Here is a 22,503-nt window from a genome sequence, read left to right on the forward strand (position 1 = left end):
AAGGAAGCAGGCAGTTAAAAAAAAACAACAACAAAAAAAACCCCAACCAGCTAAGAGGCAGCCGTTGTTTGTCACGACCTCTCCTCCTCAGTGAGGCTTGAGATTCTTGGGAGCTTTGCTTCCCATGACGCAGAGTGAAGTGTCAACTGGGATATTTCTGGTAAAACTGAAAGCAAGAGGAGCAGGGTGCATACTTCAGGAGGGACCAGCCCCTAGGGGCTGTGGGTGGGGCTTGGTGGGGGTTTGGGTGCCATCCTCAAGTCACAGATAATTGGACCTTTCATCTGAGAGAAAGGAGGACACATGCTGGCAAATCAACCTCAAAGCCAACATTGACCGTGAAGCCATCATAAAGGGAAAACCCACACACACCAGCCAGAGGGAAGGCTTGAAAAGGCAAGAAGTGCGCCAACTTCAGCAGCTACTCACCAGAACCAGAAGCAAAATGTCTCTGAAGTTGCCCAGAAATTGGGACTTCAGCCTGAAAGGAGAGGCTGGGAAAATAGGTACGGTCGATGTTTCTTTGCTGCCTTTGTGGTTCTTCCACTTGAGCACCCACCCATTTGCATGCTGGTCTGCAGGGAGCATAGTTTACCTAAAAACGGATCTTGGCAAATCTGGGGTTGGGGGAAAATTTGCATTCAAGTTGATAGTTAGGCTCAAAGTTCCCAAACGCTGGGAAGGGGGACTCTTTTATCTGGAAGTGGTGGTGGAATGGAGCTCCGGAGTGTGAGATCTGAGTTACTTTGGATGGGTTAAGGCTACAGATTACACAGAAAAGTGTGAGTTTTTCCTCTATTTATCATGGAAGGATAATTTCCCTCCTGTTTGGACGCTCACTTATACTTGAGTGGATTTTGATATGAGCACAGAGAGTAGTTCTCTGAAGTGCTTGATCTGTGATTAAATTCAAGGTAGCCTGTTTTGTGAGCCCATTGGGTTTCCAGGACCTCCCTGTGGACTCAGGACTGAGGTGGGGTGGTTATTTGCAGCAAAAGTAAACAATGCAGACAAGACAAGAATATGGAGATATTTGAAGGTATAATAAAGACATTTCTAGTTAAAGAGACAGGATGGAAGGGAATTCTTAGAGGAGTTGAAAATAAGCAATGCATTTTAGATAATTATCTTAAGGGACGCTGGCATGTTTTCTGAATTCTCTGGCTTTTAATCCCTACTGCTTCTCATTAATGATGATATTGACATATTGATTTTAATCTGTTATATAATCATTATGTGTTTCTTTATATGGGTTCCTTCTACTATTAAACTGTTCACAGTAATTTAGGGTAGAGCAATTGGGCCAAAAGTGATTCCCTGTGTTTTATACTTCTACCCATATGACAAGATAACTTCCTTGATATTAGACAGGTGTTAAGGTGTTTCTAATGGCTTGGAAAAGGTTTGCTTGGAGCAAGGTCCAGACTTGGGCTCCTAATGGTGGTTAACATGCTGCTAAAATAAACGATTCAGTGCAAAGTCACATAATGGAATGTTAATACGTAGGTCTGAGAAAGAATTTGAAAGGAAATTGAGAGTAGTCAGAGAAACCACTTATCTTGGTAGCCAGGGAGGACTAGCAGTCCTATTCAAGCTAGGAATCATGGCATGCTGGGGTTGGTTCAGAGAGTAGACAGTGTGCTTATCTATTACATAAGCAAGAGATTCTTCTCCTAACTACTGTTGACACCAATGTATTTGGCTAATTTACATTCTATTATATGTTATAAAAATTTGTTTTTAGAAGTAAAACTCCTATGGTTCTGTTCCTTTGAAAGTGTCCTGCTTCTATTTACATGGGATCATTCTATCTTCTCACCATGTATGTTTGACAGGTCTTACTTGCCTTCTGTTTAAAAATGGAAAATGTGAGAACATTAATGATTAAATGATTAATTGATAAAAGGATGAAATGTTTTTTTTTTTTTCCAGGTATATAGGAAATCACCACATTAGTGCTCAGGTCTGTATATTCTCAGATCTGAGATGAGGTTAGGCAGATTTCATGCTGTCTCCCAATGATTCTTAAATCATGGTCTGATGGATAGTCTGCATCATAGTTATCTAAAGTGCTTGCTCAAAATGCAGACACCTGGGCACCATTCTGACTTGTGAAATCAGAATCTCTGGAGAGAGGCCAAAGCACTCATTTGTTCATCCCATTGGATGAAGATGTTCTGCTGTAGGATCTGTGGTCTAAGTTAGTAGACTTGGAGAGTTACCATTCATTTAGAATAGAGCACAGTGCCTGGTTTTCGTGGGCCCACAATAAATATTTGTTGACTGAATCAATGACTGATTACCAGCAGATAATAATATTTAGTATTATTTAATTAAAAATAATTACAGCCCTATAGAGGAAGCAATTCCTACAGGCCCTTCCCCTTCCGCATTTCCCTTGCTCCTATGGGCCCTTGAGGTGGACCGGGAGCTTCCCTCTTACCTCTAACCCCTTTCCCTCTCTGCAGTCAATAAACCTGGTGTAAAGTAAAAATAATAATAATAATAATTACAGCCCTGACTGGTGTTGCTCAGTTGGTGGAGTATAGTCTGGCAAAGTGAAAGATCGTTGGTTCGATTCCCGGTCAGGACACATGTTTGGGTTGTGGGTTTGGTTCTGGCTGGGGCGTGTAAGAGAGGCAACCAGTCAATGTTTCTCTCCCACAGCAATGTTTTTCTCCCTCTCTTCTCATTCCTTTTCTAAAAATATAAATATAATGTTTAAAAAAATTACATCATGATATATAAAGGAGGCCTTGTTATTATCCATGCTATTTATAAGTTTGTCATCCAGAAAGATTGGACTATAGGCAGAATAACTTTCAGGAGTGTCACATTGATAACAATTCAGATTATAAACTAAGTCCTCCAAGAGGAGAGGGTCACTGACTCAGCCAAAGGACATCCAGTCCTCTCTCCAGAACCCTGTGTCCAGATGTGAATATAGGAACTGGCTTAACAGTATGTATGTCAGAGAAGCTCACCTCTATTAAGAAAATGAGTGGAACTTGGAGTCCCGACAGGGAAGCCAATGACCTATGGTTTTTCCAGCCTGGGCTAGTGAGGAGTAGATCAGGGTTTCTCAGCTTGGGCACTATAGATATTTTGGGTTGGATAGTTCTTAGTGATGGAGGCTAACCTGTGCATTACAGCATGTTAGCAGCATCATTTGCCTCTACAGACTAGATGATAATACCATCCCCCTACCACCACCAGTTGTGACAAACAAAAATGTCTCTGGACATTGCCAGACTTCTTGGGAGAGATATTTTCCCTAGTTGAGGACCACTGGAGTAGATGATCACCAGAAGGGTGTGACTTAAAGGTCACTTGGGACTGGGACCAAAATATTACCTTGTGATTCACGGTCTAGGTCAATTTTCAAAGGCTTTTAGTAAGTTAGAACTTCAAGGGGATAGGTAGTTGCATAGGGAAGATGCGGGTTCAGCACTTGTTTAGGAAAATAACAAGAAACGGACCCATTATGTGACCCAGAAGAGGTCCTAGCATTTAAAAAATAATTTTTTTTTGTGGCAGTCTGAGCTTCCAGTTTCCCCTAAATCTTCTGAGTGCTGAGCCAGGGCTGACGTGAAAGTGAAAGTCTCTGAGAGTCAGGGAGGGACTGTCCACTGGACTTCCAACTCAGAGAACTGGAGAGGGCCCTGTGGGATGGCAGGGCTCCTGGGAGACCACCACCATGGGTCTGGCCAGGGGGGGTGGGGTGGAGGGAAAACTGACCCTGGCCACCCTGCATGTGACCCATTGATCCTGGTCGGGTTGGAAGAAAGGAAATGCAGAGTCAGCGGGCTTGAGTTGAGATGGCACCAAGAGTAGCTCTTCTTCCTTTGATCCTTTATCATCCATTTGAGTCCAACAATTAAAATCGTGGCAGCCTTCCACTGCTTTCCCACACTGTTACTCAAAACTTTGACTCTTTCACAGATTTGTCTTTCTGACTTCATTGTAAGCCCTGGAGGGCGGGTTCCAGGAGGTAGCATCCTTTCTCCCACTGCCTGGGGGGGTCTGACACTCAGTGCTTTACATGTAGGTGCTCTATTGAGAGGATATTGACCATGCAGAGAAAGCCCCCTTCTGTCCTATGGTTTGGGAATGTTTAGTTGGAAGATTGCTGGGTGAATTTCAGGACCACCCACATTGAATCCAGTCACAGGCACATCTTCCCCCCGCCCCCATTTCCCCCAAGTCAAAGTAGGTGAGAACAGGCCCTAGAGAGCATGTGACTGAGATACATAATGAAAGTGACTATGCAGGGGTGGTTGTTTCAACTTCTTTTTTTCTCTCTGAAGTTTAATGTTGAAAAAAATTATTCAGACGCAACCAAAAAAAAAAAAAAAATCATTATTCTAGTCTCTCAAATAGTAAAGTGAATAATGACAATAGTGAAGGGTTTTTTCCAATTCATTTTCTTTCATCTGATAAATTATGATTTGCCTATTATGGGGTCTAGTTCTGTCCCTTAGAAAATCAGAGTAAGGGGAATGAAAACATTGTACTTAAGACCTTCGTAACTAGACCAATTTATAAAAGCATAAGGCTTCATGCAATGTAGTATATTATTCTTGTTAAAAAGAAGTCATATTTGAAAGTGTGGTTTTAGGTAGATAGATGCATCGATAGATACATAGTTACACAGAGATAGAATTAAATATATAAAGTTCTAAAAATCAATAAAAATGATAAAAATGAACAGACATGAACGGACATTTTACAGAATAAGAATAATATTGACAATAAACATGGAAATATTTTAGTTATTGAAGAAGTCTGACAATACCAAGGTTATTCAAAATGTAGAGCAAAAGGAACTCTTCTACACTGAGGATACCACCACTTTGGAAACAGTTTAGTGTTGCTTAGTGAAATTTATGCACGAACTCTGTGAAGTCAGAACTTCACTCTGGAACCTGTCCCCTAAGGAAGCTATTGTGCATGTGAACCAGAACACATGTATGAAGTTCTATAGTAGTGTTGCTGTAATAACAAAAGACAGAAAACAACCTAGATGTCCATAATAATAGAACAGAAAAATAAATTCTAGTATCTTTATAACATGGAATGCTACATGAGAACAAAAAGTAATTAATTATAGTTACATAGTCAAGTGAGATTGAATTGCAAAAACTTAATATTGGGGAGAAAAGGGAAGTCACAAAATAGCAGAATGAGATTCAGTTATATTAAGGTTAAAAGCTACGTATGTAGAGGGGAAAACTATAAAGAAAAATTAGTTGACTAATATAAAATTTAGGGTGGTTGTTCCTTCTGGAAAATACATTCAGAGCTTCCTAACCTCAGTAATAGCTACACAAGAATGTATTTTATTATTGCATGCGAAATGTAAAAAGATATGAACATGGAAATAAACCCTCAAAAATCTGAAGTGTTGCACACAATATGCTATTAGTACTTAATTATGGGTGAAGGATTTATGGGTGAGATATACCCACACACATAGGTATTATTATTTTATAAGTATTTGCAGGTTTTGTATAATGAACGAGTATTAATTGTATTTTTAAAAAATACTCAAAGCTAAAACAAATTCCAAAGTGCTTGGCCAGGCATATTGGTGCAGATCTTTAGGCAACCTGGGCTCTCAGTAGCCAGCTGCAAAGCTCTTGTCTGCCTGCGTAAGTTAAGACATGCCAGGACCCACGCCAGGTCATCTGTAGACTTTCTGTGCTGCTAGACCCAGGATACAGTGTGTTTTGTTTTTTCTCTTTTTATCTGAACTCCAAAGGGCTGGTTCCCCGGCCTGGCAATCCCAAGACCACGCAGCCCATGGTGATCATGTCTATGTTTGGTGTTCAACTTTGTGAAATTTACAAGGAGCTAATCTGGACTGGCCTGGATTCTGGACCAAATGTAGTTTCTTTTCTTTTTAAAAAAGATTTTATTTATTTATTTTTAGAAAGAGGGGAAGGGAGGGTGAAAAAAGAGAGGGAAAGGAACATTAATGTGTGAAAGAAACAATCGACTGCCTCTTGCACACCCCCAGCTGAAGACCTGGCCCAAAACTCAGGCATGTACCCTGACTGGGAATTAAACCTGTGACCTTTCGGTTTACAGGCCGGCACTCAATCCACTGAGCCACACCAGCCAGGGCTGTTTTCTATGACTCAAAACTGCACTCCCTGAGCAGCAGCTGGTCCCTGATGGATAAAGGTCCCCATATGTGCAAGCAGAGTTGAGGACAATAACATGCCTTCTCAGACAGTGAACATTGTCACAAGGGTTGCTCCTCTCAGGGTCCATACCTGCCTTTATTCCTTGTTCAAGTAAAAATGGCTGTCCCTATGTTGTCACTGGCTTACCTTAAGGCATAAATTAAATTCTTTCCAAAAGGCACAAGGTTCTTACTGCCCAGGTCGAGAACCTCCTGGCCACTAGAGGAACAGGGACTGATGTTATCCTAAACATCAGGAGAGCGAGGGTCAGCTTGAGTGGTGACAAAGTCAAAATACTGGTTTTTGATCACTCATGGACTGTAGTTTGTGTTAGATTGGGAGCCAAAGTGCACTTGGATTGGCAGCGGTGAGCTCAGTGGCTCCTGGTGCATGTATCTCTGATAATGGGTCTAGAGTGCGATGCTGCATGGTCCTGCCTGGTAAGTATAGCTGTAAGTACCTTCCAGACATGCTAGTCTACTTTCTCTGGTTTACAGTTGGTAACTTATGTGCACAGAGTGTCTAATGGGAGAACTAGGGAGACACCAGCTGTCCCCTTTGGAGCTGGGGCATGGTCCTTTGAGTAACAAGTGCCTGCGGTGGAGGTGTTGAAAGATTCCAGGACTAACTGAGAAGAGTACTGTTGGTGATGATGGTTCCTTCACACACAAGACTGCTTGAAAGAAAAGAAGTGTAACTCTCATGAGGCAGCACTATTGTTGTCTAACTGGATACAAGAGAAGGGAGTGTGTGAAGATCTGAAGTAAAGCCCCAGCTGTGGCCACAGCGACTGAGACCAAAGGGCACTGTGGGGAGTTAGGAAAATACCATGGGAGATCCTTGGGGATCCCAGGCCACAAGGAGTGATTCCATCCAGGGGATGGTGTGTAAATTTTGTAGACTTCCCAGATGGGAACTGATATATGGATGTTACAAAGAGAGAAAATTATTTACATTTTTTTATCTTACGCTTTACTCACCACCATTGTTCTCCTTGTGTAAGCTTTCCCCACCACTTTGAACATTTTTTAAAAAAGATTTTATTTATTTACTTTTAGAGAGAAGGGGATGGAGGGAGAAAGAGAGGGAGAGAAACATCAATGTGTGAGAGAGACATTAATTTGGTTGCCTCTTGCATGTCTCCAGCTGGGGATCTGGCCTGCATCCCAGACATGTGCTCTGACTGGGAATCAAACTGGTAGCCTTTTGGTTTGCAGGCCAGCACTCAATCCACTGAGCCACACCAGTCAGGGCTTGAACCCTTTTTTAAAAAACAAAAATTACCCTAAAAAATAAAGTTATACCCATAGGTCTGGCAGCAAAATATAAAGGCATTCCTATTCTCTGTTTCCACAGGGCTTATGGGCTAGTGGGGGTACAGGCAAGGAAAACACTTCTGTGACATCTAGACAAGCCCTGGACTGAGCACTGCCATGGGAGCCACTGGAGGGAAGCTTTGAATAGGAGCTGGTCCTGCCACCATTCTCCCATTGCTGCCATATTGTTTTCTTTAAGATTCAGACATGTGTGTTTTTCAGTGACTCTGGGACTTGCTATTTTTCTCATACTGCTTTTTCTGTATACAGTCTCTGTCTCTCTGGGGGAGAAAAACCTTTCTAATTCTGCATAGCTCCTCCTTGTGAAGGGGTTACACTGGAAGTCCCTCTGGCCTGGCCTGATCCCTTGCCCCCTTGTCTCTTCCCACACCCACTGCCCCAGGTGCACACACACTCACATGCCGGACCTGTCATGTCTTCTTCTTTTCAGTTCCCTGCTCTTTCTCATCTGCCTGGAGCTCTCTCAACTTGGGGCTCCCTTACTACCACCTAATTCCTACCCATGCTTTAGTCACAAGTGTAGCTGTCTTGCCCTCTGGGATTCCCCAGGTCTGCAAATCACTGGAAGAGGAGTATAATAATTCTTCCTCAAGCCATTTAAACAGAGAGGTTCATTGCTCTAGAGACTGTGGCCTTCCTTTGAGGTAAACTCAGTGAACACTCCAGAACTTTCATGAGATGAGTCAACCCTACCAACACTTGGCTTGGATTTGAACAAAGAAATTCGTCCTTAATCAGTAATATCCAACACCAGTGCTCTAGGCCCTGCCTGGAGAGAATCAACTCAAATTGCCTATCAAGAGCAGCACTGACAAAAGATTGTCTAAGGGACGAATTGCCGGTTGACTCTTCTTGATAGGAGTGTGGAGGGGAGGAGGGTATGTGGTGCAGAAAAGAGTGCATGGGCTTGCGACCCTTCTGTTCATTTGCAGTGAATCCCAGGCAAGTTGGTTAATTTAATTATTAAATAGGATTGATAATATGTGTGTTGAAAGAAAGGAAATATTTCATGCTTATAACACACGTTAGGTGTTCAGCAAATGTGTTTCCTTTCTTATAGATAATCTCATTTCCAACCTCAGATCAAACTGTATTACCTCTGCAGCCTCACAGTACGGATTCATTGAGTTATGCTTTAATGTTACACTTTCATTTTTTATCATTACTGCAAGTAATGATTACATGAAATTTGTTCCTGAGGGTGTTGTAAAAATGAGAACAAGGAATGGACAATGCCAGCAACTCTCCTATGTGTGGCTCTATGTGAGAAAATTTATTACGAATTCAGAGCTCAGAAATACTATGTCTCCATTGAGGGATGCCACACTTCCTCCTTTCTGATAAGACAATTGTGCAACTTATTGTGTTTCTCCTTTTGTCTTGGCTGCCAGGATGTTCAGAGTTAAATTGAAGCTCAGAGTTGAATTGACGCTCAATTCACAACATTATTTTCTTCTGTCTTTGATATAAATTTATGTCTTGATTGCAAATAAGTTTTCTATTTAAGTCTTTTCTTTTAAGAAGAGCGTGTAAGTACATGCGTTATATCAATCAGTACACACAACTCCTCAGATACCCTGTGGGTAGATTTCATACTTACTAGTAGTAACTGGACATCACAATTTTTAGTTCATAAATGAAAACACAGTTCTACAAACATGTATATTATTTATCTGGAGTTGCATAAAATAGTGTATTGAGGCTGATCATGTCATTTCATTTATTTCATATATTCAGTCATAAAACATCTACTCGTTCACCTCTATATAATTGGTTTCAAGGAGCATTCTTGATATTGTACGTCTCATGCTGAGAGCCCTCTGTCACCCATACCTCCATCTTTCTTTTAAAAAAGTACTTTTCACCTTTGGTGCCACCACATATTCTCCATAAGCTGTGAAGGACTGTGACTGACTTAGGTGACAACTGCTTCACTCTCTTGCTTCCTCCCTGTGCTACCCACACCCCTCCCCAAATGTGTACACACAGATATTCATTCCAGATGGGGCAGGAGATCTTCTACTGTTGGAATTCTGGCCTGTGGCTTCAAAACAATTTGTATGCTTTGTCGTTGGTTGGGGAGTTTCAGAGTGGAAGAAGAAGTGCTACAGTGTAAACATTTGAGACTGATGTAGAATATCTTTTTAATACTTTAAACTAATTTTAAATTTAATGAAAAGAATTTTTGGACAAAGCCTGCACTAGCTACAATAAATTGAGCCAGCTATACATTGCATGGTAGTTAGGAATCTAGTTTTGGAGTCAGACTACCTAAATTTGAATTCTACCACCACTAATTACTGGCTATGTGACCTTCATCTTCAGTTTCTTCATCTGTAAAATGGGCACATAGTGCCAACCCATATGGTTATTGTGAGGGTTAAAGGACATGATTTTTATCAAACTCTTCACATAATTGCACCTTGGTATGCACTTCATAAACATCGGTTGCCATATCACCACTATGGCATTGCTACAATGTAGGTATGATATCAACTCCTTCTAAACAAGTCATTGGTAAAAGCCACAGCCAGCCGTGCTAGGGTTTGGATTGTCTTAGTCCAGTTTAGTTCTTCGTTCTTTTCCTTAGAGAAATAGTCTTTATAACATCTGTGGTCCATTCTCTTGGTCCACACCACCTGCTGGTCTATAGTGGACTAGCCATGTCTTGTTTCTATTCCTCTTACCTCCAGTGTTTGAATGTGCTGTCTTTGATGCATATGAATTTTATCAATTATGTTTATGTAGCTGTATTAGTTCTCTTCTTTTTGCTTTTCTTTCTTATTGCTTTTCTTCCTTCCTTCCCTCCCTTCCTTTCCCTTCTCTCTCTTCCTTTCCTTCCTTCCTTCCCTCCTTCCTTCTTTCCTTCCTTCCTTCCTTCCTTCCTTCCTTCCTTCCTTCCTTCCTTCCTTCCTTCTTTCCTTCCTTCCTCCCTTCCTTGCCATTTCATTCTTAAACCAGTAAAGCGCTTGAGTTCTGACTCTCCAATAAGAATCATGAGGAGCACTGTAACGTTTCCTGCAGAATGACTGCTGTAGCGATGTCACTGTCTCTGTGCTATTGTGGTGAGAGCAGTTCCCCAAACTTCCCTTACCCTAAGTAGGAAAAGAGTAACTCTGGGTTGTGCACCACATGGAAGACCCTCCTTCATTACTGAGTAGACACTTCCTCCAGAGCTGCTAATGTCTCCCAATGTCACATGTACCTCTGGCCCTGGAGTGAAGTTGAATGTTGTTTGTTTGGGGTCAATGCCTAATGTCTGTGATCACTTACATGTGGGTTATAGCAGCAGCTCACTAGTTTTTCTGATTTCCTGTAAGAATCCTGCACGTGGCCTACTATTCATTTTTAGAACCTTATTTTTAGACCCTTATTTTTAGACATAATTGTGAGGAAATAGCAGGACCTTCGAAATGGGACTCTTGTCTTCCATGGCCTCAATTTCTGCTGTTTCTACAGAAGGATTCTTGCAAGGGCATTCTCTCCCTCTCATTATCCTTACGTATTTTATTCTGTGCACTTCATCATTTAGAACCCAGGAACCCATAGCTGATGGGTGAGGACTCTCACTATGCACACAACCCAAGATTATGATAATAATAGGTACAGGGTACATTTGTCACCCCAGGTCCATTCTCAGCCAAGGTTTTTTGTGCTGTGTTCTGAGACCATCCTGCCTTCTCTTTGCTTGGCACTGATCCCTTCTGAGCCATTCCTAGCTCTCTGGCTCAGCTAGGGTGACCAGACGTCCCGTTTGTCTCAGATTCAAGGGGTTGCTGAGATATGAGACAGTCAGTATGAAAACCAGGAAAGTCACCCTGGCCCTAGTGCTCTATATCTGAGAAAACCAGATATTTTGAGAAAATAATGCCATCATTGTGATAGGTGTTCTGTACATCTACTGAATTGAATTTCCACTAAGGTCACACAGTTTAAGGTTTAAAAAAATGCCATTATAGGAAAACTTTTTAAGGCCTTAAATTTTTTTTTCAATACTCAAGTCAGAAGTCCTTTCAGAATCTTTCTTTAGCCTACCTGAATCTGCCATGTTAGTTTCCTCCATCTGTGCTTATGACATTTTTTATTCTTGCTCATACCGTCTTTGGAAGGATTGGGAGCCACACCTGTCAGTCATATGGTATGGTACTTCTTTTCAGAATCACACAAAAATCCCTGCCCTGTCGAATCTATATCTGGCCCCTAGGTTTAACATTCTATTTTGAGGATTTTTTTCAACTTTACTGTCCCTTCCCTAATATCATGGCCACCACCACCTGTCTCCTGGAAGTCTTCCTGAATTGCCCAAGTAGGATTAATCCTTTTTTCTTCTATGGAATTATACCATTCTGCTTATTTTCCTTCTATTCTGGTTGACATATATTTATCAAACACCTACTATATATACACCGGGCACTGTACTAGGCTTAGGAAATAAGAAGAAAAAAAGGATTAAACTCTTGACCTCAAGTAGCTCACAGTCTCATTAGAGAGACATGCAGAAAGGGAGCAGGGCTCTCCCATTGGAGAATCAGCTCATAAGTGACATTATTGTAATTGTGACATTTAAAAAGCTGACACAGGGTTTGTTCTATAGCTAAAGCTTCCTTGCCCAACCTGAGCTATATATAGCCTTTGAATGTCTTTAAGGGACAAGTTTTAACTTGTTTAATTCAAATTTATGCTCTCCAAAAAATCGTTTTCAATCCCAGGTTGCTATTCTGATTAACAGCCAATAGAGGGCGCCCACGGACAATGTACAGTAGTTGACATTTCTCCTGATCAACTTGGTCTGTTTCCTTTGTTTCTCTCCTGAAAGCCCTGGATTTAACCAGTCTTGGGTCAGCACAAAGTTATCCCCGTATCCCATCCTTCTGTGAAATATCCAACATTATATTAAAAGTGAGTGATAATTTAGTCATCTTTGTGTCTTTACACATAAAAAGTGAGGTTCCAGATAAAAGTGTTTCTTGAGTGAAAACGCAAAACCACACACACCCCAACTCAACTTGGAAGCCAGACCTGAGGGTGTGTGTATGTGGTGAGGGTGATATTCTTAAGAACACCACCCTAGAACTCAGATAAGCCTGGATTCGATTTCCAGCTCAGCCTTTAATCACCTCTTTGAATAAGGAGGTTTAATCCCTCTGTGTCTCAGTTTTCCCGTCTGAAAAATGGGGGCAGTAGTCCTACCCACTTTATAGCATTGTTATAAGAAATAATGTGTGTACAAATCACTTAGCATAGTGCCTGGCCACAAGTTGCTTTTTTATTATTTGTCGTATTTCTCTTTCGATGGCCTCATTTCTAATAATATTTCCTCTGACCAGCTCTGCCATTCATACTCATAAGTAAACCATGTCATCTCTATAATTGTACCATCACTAAACTTGTTTTCTTCCCACACTGTGACCACCACACCCTATGTGCCCAGTTCACTTGCTCCAGCAATTCTCTGATCTCATTGGTTCTACGACTTTTTCACTGTCAGTCATCCATTACGTCCTCTTTAGCATAGATTCCTACTTCTGTCATTGTAGAACTGCAAAACCAACACCCTTAAATCCCCTGCCTCTCTCTGCCACTGTCACAACCACCTGGAAAAACCGCTAACCCTGTTTAAACCAATGATTCACCTTGTTGGTGCCTGTACCTGGGCAGCTGAGCATGGCTGGGGAAAATCAGATCACTGAGCTGCTTGGACTTATTTAAAATTTGTGACCAATCATATTAGATAGACATTCAACAGAGCCAGACAAGCCTATTATGCCTACCTAGTAAATTTACTTTTCTTTCCCCTCAAACTTATTTTTTCTGTCCTCAAGTCCTTACAACCTCCTCCCACCATCACTCTTACTTTCATTTTCATTAAGAAAAATGTGTTCAACTGAATAAGAATCCCCTCATTTTTCTGCCCTCAAATACTTCCATCTACTCACATCTTCACCTCCAATGAGGGCCTCCACCCAGAGGCCCAGATCTTAGAGGGTCCCGCTCCAGCTGTATTCCTCCTTACATGGTGAGGCATCTGGCTGGAGAGACATGCTCACTTGTAGCCTGTGCCCTGCTTGCCATGTAGACCACTTGTGACTGTGAAATTCTGTATAAGCCAGAGCTTTTTCCAGGGCCCACACAAATGTTTTCCTGGGTCTCTCCAATGATTTTTCTGCAGTTGGTTGATTGCAGGGAGGCCCAGAACAGAGCTTGGGTGTCTGAGCTGATGTGTCCATGGATGTGAGTGTGAGGTCCCTCACTATGTTGCCACAGGGTACAACATAGTGAGTCAATGGTCACTATGTCATTGGTGAACTTGGTCAGTTCTATAGTCTGTGCATACCACCCTACCAAGAAGGTTCTGTACCTTGGCAAGCCACGGGGGAATCTTCTGTCCTCTTCTCATTCCACTGCTCAGCAGCATTTGACATGCTCAGCCACTTCTTCCTAGAAATAATTTCAAGGCTTCCTTGATACTGCACTTCCTGGCTTCTCCTTGCCTCATTGGCCACTTGTTCCAAGTCCTCTTTGAAGGAGTCTTCTCCTCCACCTGACCTCTTAACTTTGAAGTGTCCCAGGCAGAATTGGCCACATCACTTGTGGGGCCTGGTGCAAAATGAAAATATGGAGTTCTTTGTTTCAGTTTATTAAGAATTTTGAGATGGAGACAGCAGAGCATTAAGCCAAGCACAGAGATTGTCTAAGTATGAGGCCCAGGATGACTGCACAGGTGCATGTCAGTGAAGCTGGCTCTGGTCTCATGGCTCAGTTCCCTTGTCCTCTTCTTTTCTTCCATCCTTGCTAACTGGGCGATCTTCCCCCTTCCCACAGTTTTAAATTCCATGTGCACTTTTACACATTAACCTTCCTGCTGGGTTCTAGACTGCTCAACATCTCTACCTGGATGATTCATGGGCTTCTCTTGAGTAGTGTGTCCAACACAAAATTTGGAATGATCTTTCTTCCCAGCCCTCCGCACCCAGTTTACTTGACCTTAATAGAAGGCACTAACATTTGGCAAGTTGCTCAGGCTAAAAACCTACAGTCATCTCCCTTTATTTTTTTCTCTCCCATCCTGCATTGAATCCACCAGAAAAAAAACTTTTATATTCATTACTGATTAATGTGTCCAGTCTGTTGATTTCCATTATTTCTGATACTGTAAACACCATCACTTCTTGCCTAGTTTACTGTAAGTCTTTGTTAACTAGTCTTCATGCCTCTTGTTCTGTACCATATATTCTCTCTACCATGGCCAGACTCAATGTCTTCTAAAAGTTAAAACCAAGTTATGTTATATCTTCTTTAAAACCTTCATAATATATTGAATGAAATTCAAACCAATGGTCCCTGCCTGTGTAATCTGATCCCTGCTCCTCTCTTCCACCTCATTTGCCACTCTTGGGTTCCCCTCACTGTACCCCTCAGCTATATTCTCCTTCTAGTTCCTTAAACACTTGGTGCTCAATGCTACCTTAAGACCTGTCTGCTGCTTTTTCTGAAATGCCCTTCCACAATTCTTACCATGGCCTTTCTTCCACTCTATTCAGTTTCAGTTCAAATATTATCCCTTCAAAGAGGTCTTTCCTGACCACAGTATCTAATATAGCCTACTACTCCAATCTCTCTTTGTCCCATTATTTTATTTATTTATAACATTTTTTTGTACCTGAATTAATATTCTTTTGTTTACATGTCTATGGTTTCCAACCCCCACTAGACTTGAAGGCAGAGTTTTGTCTGTTTCCTTCAATTCTAGGTCACTGTACCAAGAACAGTGTTTGGCATATAGTAGGTGATCAAAAAGGTCTGGTCAATTTCCTCCGCCTCAAAGAACTGAAATAAGTTAAAATAAGACCAATGAAAGCTTTTTTTTTTTTTTTACTGCTCTGACTTTCTTGTGGAAAAGGAAGTAGGGCTTTTGATTTCTGAAACTAATTTCAAACAGTATGTGGGTGACTGAGCATTCAGCTATTCTGGAGAGAGGGCAAGACCTAAGTCACAGGGCTTAGATTTCTGCACAAGGTCACAAGGGATGCTTCTTGCTCCTATAATCAAAGTCTTCTTGTTGACTGAGACTAAGTGTGGTCAAAGAGTTTCTACCCTTCAGACTGAGGGACTTGGGGGATCCATGCTCACTAGCCCTGCTCTCCCTCCAAATTCTTCTCTTTGTAACATCTTTAGCATCCAGGAAGCTCCTAACTCAGGCACAAGGCAGCTTTACTCAGGAAATACAAATACTAAAGTTCTGTATCAGTGTTGTCATATGGTTAGTTAGTGGGAGTGGGGAGCTGAGATAAGAGGTGAGGAGCAGCAGAGGAGAGGAGGAAAGGAAGAAAGGCAAAGGAAAAAAGAGGGAAAAGTGGAGAATGTGAGGTGAGCAGAAAAGGGAAACCTCCATATGGTTATGCAGTTTGGGAGGAAACTATTCAAAGCCCCACAAATTGACTCACTAGCCACCCACCAGCAGCCAAACTGAGTTTATCAACCACATGTTCAGAAAGTAATTACACTCTTAGGCAATTACTGATGACAAAAAAAGCTATGATTGTTACTCTGGACTATGTCACATGAATGTTGTCCTTTCTTTTCCCTCTTTGGAGGGAGTAAAAAGCTAAAACCAAGATTTTTCAGACTCCCTTGCAGCTAGGATTCTAGAAATAGATTACATGCTTCCAATTAAGTTCACTCATATGAGATGTGGAAAGGTGGAAGAAAGTGCGGGCATCTTTCTGTGACTCCTTCCTGGGTGTTGCTGCTGGCATGCAAGATGAAAGCATGCAATGCTTCCATGAAACAGAGCTCCAGTGTCCGTACTCCAGCATCCTGGTAACAAGGGGCAGTGGTAGCAGCCACTGTGCTGGGGCCTTACCTATGAAATTTCCCCAGTGGTGGCCTCCAAGGTGATAACTCCCTCAGGAAATCAGGTATGTATTTCTCTGGGAGATGTTCCAGACCCCTAGCACCTACTCCTTCAAATAATTCATAAACTTATCAACCACATATAGTAAAAATAATCCTTGTAATAATAATAATAATAAAATTTTAATCCTTCTAAGGCATGTCTTACTTCCTATACTAAACTCCAATTGATAAATTGGCTTATGTCACTACTGCAAAGTTAGCACACAACTCTATCATCTTCTCCACCTGGAATCTCCCATTCCATAAACTTTTTCGCCAAACACAGCTCCAGAGTCTCTGGTACCACAGACTCTCCAGCAACCAGTTAGTGTTTGGGGTTAGTGCCTCAGGGACACTTCTGTGGTTCAAATATTCTACAAGAAATTCACTCACCAGGAGGAAAATCTCTACGATAATTCTAGCTAGCACTTTTTTGTTTTTTTCAAATAGACAGAGTTATCAGTCCAGTGACCTTCCATTTCTAGTTGTTTCTCTCCATGCACTCCCTCTATTGTCCACTCCTCTCTGCTCTATCAAGTAAGTTGTCAAGGCCCCCTTCTCAGGGGTGGCTGCATGGATGTGCTACCTGTATAGTCAGTAACACAGGGCCCTGAGTTCAGAAGGGGCCCAAGTTTGGGTTAATGCTTTGCTCTCACCATCTTGAAAGTCAGTACTTTTTGAATAGGGTGACTTACATTATCCTTTTGCAGTGGGCCCTACAAATTATGTAGTTGAACCAGACATCCTTCCACCTTCTGGCCCAGGAACTGGGTCATTGTTGAGCCATTCCCCAACCTCAGAACCTCTTTCTTCCCCAAATAGTGCACACTAGTCCTATTAATTCTGTTATCTCAAATCTGCCCACTTGTCTTATCTCTGTTTCAAGCTCAGATTACAAGGAAAACCTCCTAACCATGGTCCAGCCTCCAGTTTTTACACTCTAACTTATTCTCTGCAAACTCCCAGTGTCTCCATGTGCAGGTAGTTTCACTGATCCAAACAAACTTTCCAGGACTCAAGGGAATCATGGGAAGGTGACATCAGTCTCTTGATCTGAATCTTCCCCACCCCTTCTTTAAATCACTGGTTCTTCAACTTGGCAGCCCATGGGAATTGCCTAGAGAGTTATTAAAAAGTTCTGCTGCTTCTGGTGTAGTCTAGGTATTCGGATTTAGTTACGTTCCCGAATGACATGCAGCAGCACCAGAGATCTGCTTCTCTGAGTGCTGCTGCAACACACAGCCACAGCACTGTGATTGCACCCGTGTCAAGTTAGAAAGGGGACTAGGGCAGTGATCCTGAAATGTTTGGTGTTGTGTTACTTTCTTTTTGTGGTTTGAATTTTGAATTTTTTCTTCTCTGCTAATGTACATTAAAGCATTATTTATATTCTAGTGTATAGCTTTTAGTAATGTTCAACAGTCCACAGGTAAAAATGATATTTTAGGATGTTACTGAAACAAAAGGTGAAAGTTTTTTGCTTATGATGTGTGTGTGTGCAGGGGGTGGGGAGGCTAATAATAGTTATTGATGCTGTTTGTTGACAGACCCATGGGAAAAAAGCAGGTTACATTCTTTCTCTCCCAGAGAAGTCCAGCTGACACTTATTTCACCTGTTCTAAGCATCAGTTGCCTGTGGAATATTATTCAAGGACTTGTTTTGGGAATAATATTTCAGACTCCAAAAATTGTAGCCCACTTCTTAAAAAAATTTTTTTTATTGTATTTTTTCCATTACCATTTAGTTCCCTTACATCCCCTCCCACACTGCAATCACCACACGGTAGGCCTTGCGCTCATTCAGTGATTTTCACCTGTACACACACAGTGTCTCATTCCATCTCCAAAGGCGCTAGGATGCTCATCTTCATTCAGAGCCCAGAGAAGTTTCAGGACCTGCTCACACTTACTTGATGAATCAGGGATGCTGGTCTAATCTTCATTGGTGGTCTGCCAGAGACTCTGGAAGGGAACCAGAGGAGAGTGGGAATGAGACGGGGCAGGAGAAACTCAGGCGTGGAAAAAAGGGACCCAGTGTTTAGGGTTAAGAGAGAAGGTGGAGGATGCATAACACAAATAAATAAGGCATTTGGAACATTCTAGAGGACAGTGAAGGCCTTATTAGTATCCAATTAACATAGCTTTCCTCTTCTTTCTTTCGTGTCTACTGCTGTTTTTCCTTTCTGTTCCAAATAACTTAAGAGTGGCTTATAATTATACGTATTATACCCAACTACCACCTACATCAGGCCTATATTCAGTGTCCTTCTCTTTGTGTCCTGGATTGGCTTCAGTAAGCCCACAGTCCTCTTGTATGAAAAATTATATGTATTTAAAGGGGTCTGTAATCTTACAAAGGTGAAAACCACTGCTTTATGTGTGTAAGCAGAGAAACCCCCTCAAAAAGGAACCTGTAATAATTAGCCCAGATATAATGGGCAAATGGCTTCCATTCTCTGTCCTGCCCCTCCTGCCCAAAGGATTTTTCTGGGTCTTGTGTGTTGAGATGTGGAGGTTAAAGATAAGGCTGAGTGGGAAAATATCGCATGGGTTTCCTAGTCCATAGTCTTTTTCTGGCTCAGTCTTCCTGGCTGGGGCCAAAATGATACTGACAATTTACTGAGAAATTCCTAGAATTGCTTCTTGTTGCTGAACTGTGTTGCAGGTCCTAGCCAGTCACAGGACTGCATCCTGTTTCTTAATGTGTAAAATGAAGCTGACAATGGCCACCAGATGGCAACACATCAGCTCAGGCAGGGATGGTCTGGGGAGAGCAGCCAGACCTCCCTGGAGCTGCCGCTGGAGAGCTGAGCAGGTTCAAGGTTGCCATTTCATTAGCTTCACAATAACATGACCGCGTGTGTATAGCAGATGATAGTTTTGGACTCTGCTTATTGTGTTGGGGCAGAGATTTATTGCACATTGTATTATCTCACTTGACCCTTGTATCATAACTAGCAGGCAGAAAAATTACCTTCCATGTTCTGACAGCTCTAAGAGAGTAAAACTTGGGGCCATCAGAAAAAAGCAGAACTTATTAACATTCATGAAGTCAGCCATGCAAATTATGGAGCCTAAGTTATGGTTTCATTTGTTCTGTAGCAGTGTAAAGATTGCAAACTGTTCTTTAAGATGGAAAGGCAAATAAAAAGACAGATTAAGAATTCCATTTCCAGGAGAAACCTGCTATTTCTCCTTCCAGTTGACCCGAGGCCCACAGTCGTGTGGTGTGTCTAATGATAGGCTTCTAGAAAATAGGTGGCATTATTATCACTTTAACAGATGAACGTAATGGGCCTCTTTGGGGCTGTTTCACCCAGCTCTTGCTCTCAGAGGGCTCCAAGTCTCCATGGGTGGCTGCAGGCCTGGCCTTTGTAATCTTGCCACTTTGGACAGTGTTGACTGGAGCAGGGTGGACAACTGGCTCAGGCCACGTCAGTCCTGTTTTCTCGTGGTCTGAGGTTCACAGAGAATGGGCATTTGGAATTAAGCCCTGCAGAGCGTAGGGCCCTTGAACTCTCTCTGTTAAGAGATCAGTACTAGTGAAAATTGCCTTGATTTTTACTCAGCTGAAGTCTTTATTTTTTTTCAACATTTTTTTGGTATTTTTTGAAATAATGTTATCCTTAAAAAATTATACACATATGCACACACATTATCTATATATATGTATGCATATGTGTCTATATTTATATCAAGGTTTATCAGCCTCAACACTATTGCCATTTAGGGCCAGTGAATGCTTTGTTGTTGGGGTCTTTCCTGTGTATTGTAGGGGGTTTAACAGCATCCCTGGACTCTACCCACATAATGTCAGTAGCAGCCCTCCTGCTGGTGACAAGCAAAACTATCTCCAGCTATTGCCAGATGTCCCCTGGCGGATAAAGCCATTTGCAGCTGAGAACCACTTATCTGTTTTTCCATCTATCTAATACCAACTTGATTCAGAATCTGTTTCTTGCAGCCAAAAAATTGTTGACTAAGACAATGAGAAAATATGGAGAAATTATTTGACCTGCCCAAATATGAACACAGCAAGTTGGCAGCAGAACCAAGACTATAGTAGGGCTCCTGAACACTACACAGTGGTTTTTCTACTACTTTTCACAAGAGAATTTCTTTGCAGGGTCTTTAACCCAGTAACTTGACAACAGTGTGCTATCCTTTATGCTAAAACCCATTACACTGGAATTAACAGATTGCGTTTATGGGATGAAACACTTCTGGCTATATTCATTTATTTGTTCTGGTCATCAAAATGAATAATCTGGGTGAGAAGCACATCTGGACTTTTTTCACAAGACCGTGGGCTTGTTGCCAGGGATGGCATGCCTAGGCTTTTCCTAACATCCGTGAAAGGGATAAACTAAACAAGGAGACACCAGCTGTCAACTCTGGGGTCCTGCTTTCTTACCATCTGGGGAAACTTAGCTTGATATGTTAATCTCCTCCACATTTCCATGTTTTTCTGAGGCCACACACCTTACCCAAGTCACTGTGAAATGGAAGATGTCACTTTTTTCCATTCAGAACTTGTATTAACTATGGAAACTTTTGAAGGTCAGAACAAGGTAAGAAGGTCAGGTGATTCTGTGTAAGAAATGTGAGCAGATAAAAAATTTTGAAATTGACATTTAGGAAAATTTATTCATTTTTATCTGCAGTTATGTGAGTTTGACAAATGCATAGAGTCATGTGATAACCACCACACTCAAGATACAGCACAGTTTCATTACTGTAAGAAATTCCTTCCTACTGTCTCTTTTTGTCAACCTCTCTTCACCAACCCTATTCATCTGTTCTCCATCCCTATAGTTTTACCTTTTCCAAACTGTCATATAAATGGGTTCATACAGTATGTAGCCTTTGTAGTCTGATTTCTTTTTGTCAGCAGAAAGTACTTGGGATTCATTCATGTTATTGGTTGTATGCACATTTTTGTCTGTCTTATTGCTAAGTAATATTCCATTGCATGGATGTAGTCATTCATCACTTGAAAGACATTGGGGAGATTCTAGTTTTTGGAGATTATGAATTAGCTGCTATAAGTAGGTGCTCACTGGTGTGAACATAATGCTTTATCGTTTATGAGTAGTGGGACTGCTGGGTCATATGTTTAACTTTGTAAGAAACTTCCAAGTTGTTTTTCAAAGTAGCCATGTATGAAAGTTCCAGCAGTTTCTCATCCTCACCAGTCTTTGATGTTGTTTGTTTTTAAATTTTATTTTAGTTATTCTAAAATGTTTACAGCAATAACTCATTGTAGTTTTACTTACTGTTTTCCTGATGACTAATGATGTTTAGCATCTTTTCTCTTGGTGAAGTATCTGTTTAAATATTTTGCCCATCTTCAAAATCAGCCTGTTTTCTTATTGTTGAGTTTTGAGAATTTCTTATATATTCTTGTCACATATGTGATTTGAAAATATTTTCTCCCAATCCGTGGCTTGCTTTTCATTCTCTCAGTACCTTTCACAGAGCAAAACCTTTTTATTTTGATGAATGCCAATATCAAATTTTTCTTTTATGGATTGCACTTTTGATGTCCAGAGTTGTTTTTGATCATCCCAACCCAGGATAGTCTATAGATATTAAATATATTTCATAAATGTTAAAGACTCTTTGATGCTCTCATTCAGCTTCTGCCTGCAGTGGTTTGCAAGCATTTTCTTTCATTTTCCCTCTGCAGCACTGCCCATGTGAACACACCCACATACTTCAGCACTACAAACACAGATTTCCTGTGTCACTGTGAACCTTCAGCCCTCCCTTTCCAGGCCTCCTCCCAAAGATCACAAGAGTCACATTTTCCAAAGTATTTTTTATCATGCAGGGGAAAGAGTTGGAAGATTGGAATAGTCAGTGCTACTTTTGTAGCTGAACACTCCAGAATGTCACTCTGAATCCTTTTTTGCAAAATTATGCAAGAAGAAAAGGCATTCTGGATGCTCATCTCCTAAAAGATACACTCAGAACCCAAAAGTCATGCTCTTTGTCAACAGAACTTAATGTTTAAGTCAATTAATTAGCTATGTTTTTCTAGTCGTATTTTGAAACACCGTCCCATATATTAAAAGAAAGAA

At 41.3% G+C, this 22,503-nt stretch overlaps 1 protein-coding gene across 4 annotated transcripts in view; it reads left to right on the forward strand.

Moving 5' to 3' along the window:
• The first annotated feature begins 276 nt into the window (after nucleotides 1–276).
• The window catches only part of ARHGAP25 (Rho GTPase activating protein 25), an 81,308-nt gene continuing 59,081 nt past the window's right edge, over nucleotides 277–22,503 (forward strand). Inside the window, exon 1 of one of the 4 annotated variants that reach the window (XM_090281453.1) lies at nucleotides 277–506. In XM_090281453.1, coding sequence (XP_090137579.1) covers nucleotides 446–506 — 61 coding nt within the window. In that variant the 5' untranslated portion in view covers nucleotides 277–445. Of the gene's footprint in view, nucleotides 507–674; nucleotides 783–22,503 lie in introns of those variants that run through there. The other 3 variants (XM_090281451.1, XM_090281450.1, XM_090281452.1) reach the window with 3 other exon arrangements.

The sequence above is a fragment of the Furipterus horrens genome, unplaced genomic scaffold, assembly GCF_987537825.1.
Source record: "Furipterus horrens unplaced genomic scaffold, mFurHor1.1.pri manual_scaffold_6, whole genome shotgun sequence".
NCBI classification, from domain to species: domain Eukaryota; kingdom Metazoa; phylum Chordata; class Mammalia; order Chiroptera; family Furipteridae; genus Furipterus; species Furipterus horrens.